This window comes from Seriola lalandi, unplaced genomic scaffold (assembly GCF_002814215.2).
Source record: "Seriola lalandi dorsalis isolate HSWRI2012SDOR001 ecotype SW California unplaced genomic scaffold, Sedor1 jcf7180002004005, whole genome shotgun sequence".
NCBI lineage: Eukaryota > Metazoa > Chordata > Actinopteri > Carangiformes > Carangidae > Seriola > Seriola lalandi.
Genome location: NW_019474660.1, coordinates 447 through 4130, shown reverse-complemented (window position 1 = coordinate 4130; position 3684 = coordinate 447). Strand labels below are relative to the sequence as shown.

The 3684-nt window shown below is 41.8% G+C and overlaps 1 protein-coding gene across 1 annotated transcript; it reads right to left on the bottom strand.

The window, feature by feature from the left end:
* Positions 1 to 539: 539 nt before the first annotated feature.
* On the bottom strand, positions 540 to 3406 carry LOC111668330 (uncharacterized). The gene is made up of 2 exons (XM_023424363.2): positions 3184 to 3406; positions 540 to 2903 (listed from the first exon to the last, which is right to left on the bottom strand). Exon 2 carries the CDS (start codon positions 2850 to 2852, stop codon positions 2442 to 2444), a length of 411 nt encoding a protein of 136 aa, XP_023280131.2. The 5' UTR covers positions 2853 to 2903; positions 3184 to 3406; the 3' UTR covers positions 540 to 2441.
* Between the last annotated feature and the right edge of the window lie 278 nt (positions 3407 to 3684).

The window sequence follows — 3684 nt, the reverse complement described above, 5'->3', positions numbered from 1 at the left end:
TGTGTTCATGTTGTGTTCACGTTGTGTTCACGTTGTGTTCATGGTGGATTTGATGGTTGATATTAAATGTCTCTCTGGATCGTGTCACTCAGCATCAGAAACGTCACTTTTTAAATTATAAACAGAATATAGTTGATGGTGAGACGGTCCAACACTTCCTGTCATTATAACCGGCTCAACACCAGGGAAGAAACCGTGCTTCAGAAACCTCCGTTGTCACGTATATATTATTTAAATGTTACTACAACACTGTGTATTATGCTCCAGCTGTTTCGCTGCTGCAGGAGAGGACGAGGCCTCAGACCCAGGGAGCAGACCTCAGGTCAGTTAGTGACGAGCAGCCTGAGTTTCTACTTTTGACACTTTCAGTACGTTTTACTGATGATGCTTCTTTACTATAGATTTTAAATGCATGAGCTCGTCTTCCACCACTGATATGGATCATAAATAAAGCGGCAACACAAATTCTATATATAAAACATTATTTCGACTCTGTCGCTGATTTAAAATCAACTGACACACAAACACAAAACTCTTGTTCTTTTTTTTTATTTTAGAAACATGCACTTTTTTATCTTTCACCTTTTATTTTGCTTCATGTCGTTTCCAGCTTGTTTTTCATTAACATTTTCTTTTTTAAAAACACATTAGACTTGAAATGAACCAGATCCAGAGGAAAAGATAGAAGAGGAAACAAGGACAACGTAGAGTCCAGTCGAGGAGTAAAGGAAAGTGACAGAAAGAGAGGAAGGGAGACGCTCAGCAGTTTCCTGTCTCCTCTGTCTGCAGCATCATCCATGATATTAAATGACACTTTGACAGATGTGATCCACTCTCCAGTGACGCAGCCGTCACACTGAACCCGTCCAGATGTTTCATGTGTTTTTTTGTGGCTCAAACTGAACAGGATTCACTCTTTATAGAAACAGAAGAAACTCGAATCTTTAAGGATTTGGTTTTTCTGCTTGTGTTTGTCGACGGCTGCAGTTACAGAGAAACCTGAAGGTCAGTGCGTCACGTTGGAGCTGATGAAGGCGATAAGTTTGTCAGTTGCTCCAGACAAAAATATCTCGACAACTGTTGGATGGATTGTTAGAAAATTCACGGTTTCAAGAGGAATGATGAATTTTTATGGATTTGAGTGAAATGTCTGAACAACTATTGGATTAATTGAGATTTGTCTCAGACCTTCATGTTCCTTCAGGATTAACTGAACGTTAATGATAATCCTGCGTCGCTGCTGCTGCTACACGTCTCTCACTGCGGCAGTGAAATACTTTAATGTCCCCTGTGACGGTTCTTCACATTTACAAGAGACTCAAACCTTTTAGCTTAGCTTAGCACAAAGACTGTAAACAGAGGGAAACAGTTAGCCTGGTTCTGTCTGAAGGAAACAGAAACCATCTCCCTCTGTTCCCAGCAAGATCAGAAGCCGAGAAACTCACAAATGATTTTTTATCTCGTTATCTCAAGAAAACAGAGCTTGTCATCCCGAGATAACGAGACGTTATCAGGGGAATGACACTAATACACTTAATCGTAGTAACACTCCTCCTTAGCAACAACCCTTAGTAACTCGTTAGCTGATGAGGTCTGATCTGATAATGATCTTGTATGAAAAGACACCGTGTGATTTCTGCCCTTGATTGAAATATTCTCTGATGATCAATGTGTCGTCATGACATTTTCACTTTATTGCACTAGACGTTTCCATCTGCATCTGATCTCTGACTAACAAATTAATTATCATGAGAAAACAAGCTTTGAAATCTCGAGATAACGATGTAATTATCTCGTTAACTCGGGATAACAACAGACCGGTGATAATGTTTTGTTACCTCGGGATAATGAGCTTTGTTTTCTCGACATAACGGGATAAAAAATCATTTGTGAGTACGGCCTTTCTTCTTCTCTGACTACGTCCCAGAGTAACAAAGAAAATAATAATATTTCCCAAAAATGTTGAACTTTCACTTTTAATATCTTTTCTTTCTACTTCTTCTTCCACAGAAGGCTCCACAGTTTGTCGTGATATGTTTTTATTGAGTTTCTTTCACTGCAGCGTGCGGCTTCACTTCACTTCTCTAAATCTGACCTTTGCTTTTGGTTACATGTTTTTTTTCTTTCATTCTTCACATCCATGTTTTTAGAAACTCGTCTGTGAACGAACCTCCAGCCTGAAACAGACCAACAAACCACAGCCTGTCATGGAAGATCTAAAGTTTTATCATTTACAGAGCGAACTTTAATCATTCAGAAGCATCTGAAACACGTGATTTATCCTCCTCCATGTTTGTTTGAGCGGATGCAGAGATTAATGACAGTGAGCGGTCAGAGAGCGACAGAAGATTCAGGTCAGAACCGAACACGTGAAACTTCACATGGTTTCATGTGTTCCTGATGATCTGAGTCTGAGCAGCTTTAATCTCCAGCTGATGACATCACAGATGATGCAGCTCCTTCTTCCTCCGTATCGAAGCGTAGGACGAATGCTCCACGTAGCTGTAATTTATTACACCTCCGTCATCTTCATAATCTATATCGTCCTCCTCGATATCATCGATATCATCCAGATCATCATCATCATCGTCCAGACACCGGCTGTCCCCGTCTGACCCCTCCTCCTCGTCCTCCTCCGGCTCGTTCTCACAGCTCATCCTCATCTTCCTGCGGTTGTTGTTCCTCACCGACGCCTCCAGAGCTTTCTGTTTCCGGTAGAAGTGGGAAAACTTATTGAAGATGATGGTGATGGGCAGCGCCACCACCAGAGTGCCGCCTAAAATGCAGCCGCTGGCCGCCAGCTTCCCGGCCACCGTGACGGGCACCACGTCCCCGTAACCGACCGTGGTCATGCTCACCGTCCCCCACCACCAGCAGGCCGGGATGGTGTCCAGACCCACGTCCTGGAGGAAGACGCACAGAGGCGCTTTACTTTTATGTTTTTTATGCATCAACAAAAACATTTCAACCAAATTAAAAAGGTCATGTGACATTTCTGTGACAAACTTTGAACAACACAAGATCAAAAATCCAATGATGTGAAAGAAAAATGAGAAAACGAGTAGAACAAGAAAACAAAACCTCTCTGGCTGAAATAAGAATCAAAGAATTAAAAAACTAATTCAGATAAAACATTAATATCAACCCCAGAGTGTAAAAACACAGAGTCTCTGATGGTTTCACCTCTTCATATTCAGCGGTGTAAGCGATCCCAGAGAAGACGGACACGCCCACAGCCAGGTACAGCAGCAGGATGCCGACCTCACGGTAACTGTGCTGCAGAGACAAGATGGAGGAAGCTTGTTAGAAACGCTAAGAGTCTCCAGAGTCGGGAACATTCAGAGCTGCTCAGGTGAACGTACCACCGTCAGGTCCTTGTTGTAATTACAACAGGAAAGAAAGAACATGAAACGCTGCAGATGAATCTGTCATGAGATAAAGAGCAAATATCTGTGACCTCAGTTGGTTTGTAGGAAAAACATGTTGGGAATCACTTTGTTTGGAGAAGAGAAGAGACAGTATTTCAGATTGTGCCATTCGATTAGAGCTAATGGTCATCTGTTTATTCTGTGATGCCTCAGCACTGATAAAATATTGTTAGTGTCACAGCAACGAAAAAATCCACCATTAGAGAAACTGAAGAGTTCAAACATTAAAGTAAATCATGATCTCAGGAGCCGGTTC

Excerpts from the sequence above, each read along its gene's own strand:
- LOC111668330 (XM_023424363.2), bottom strand. The coding sequence starts at position 2,852 with ATGACCACGGTCGGTTACGGGGACGTGGTGCCCGTCACGGTGGCCGGG.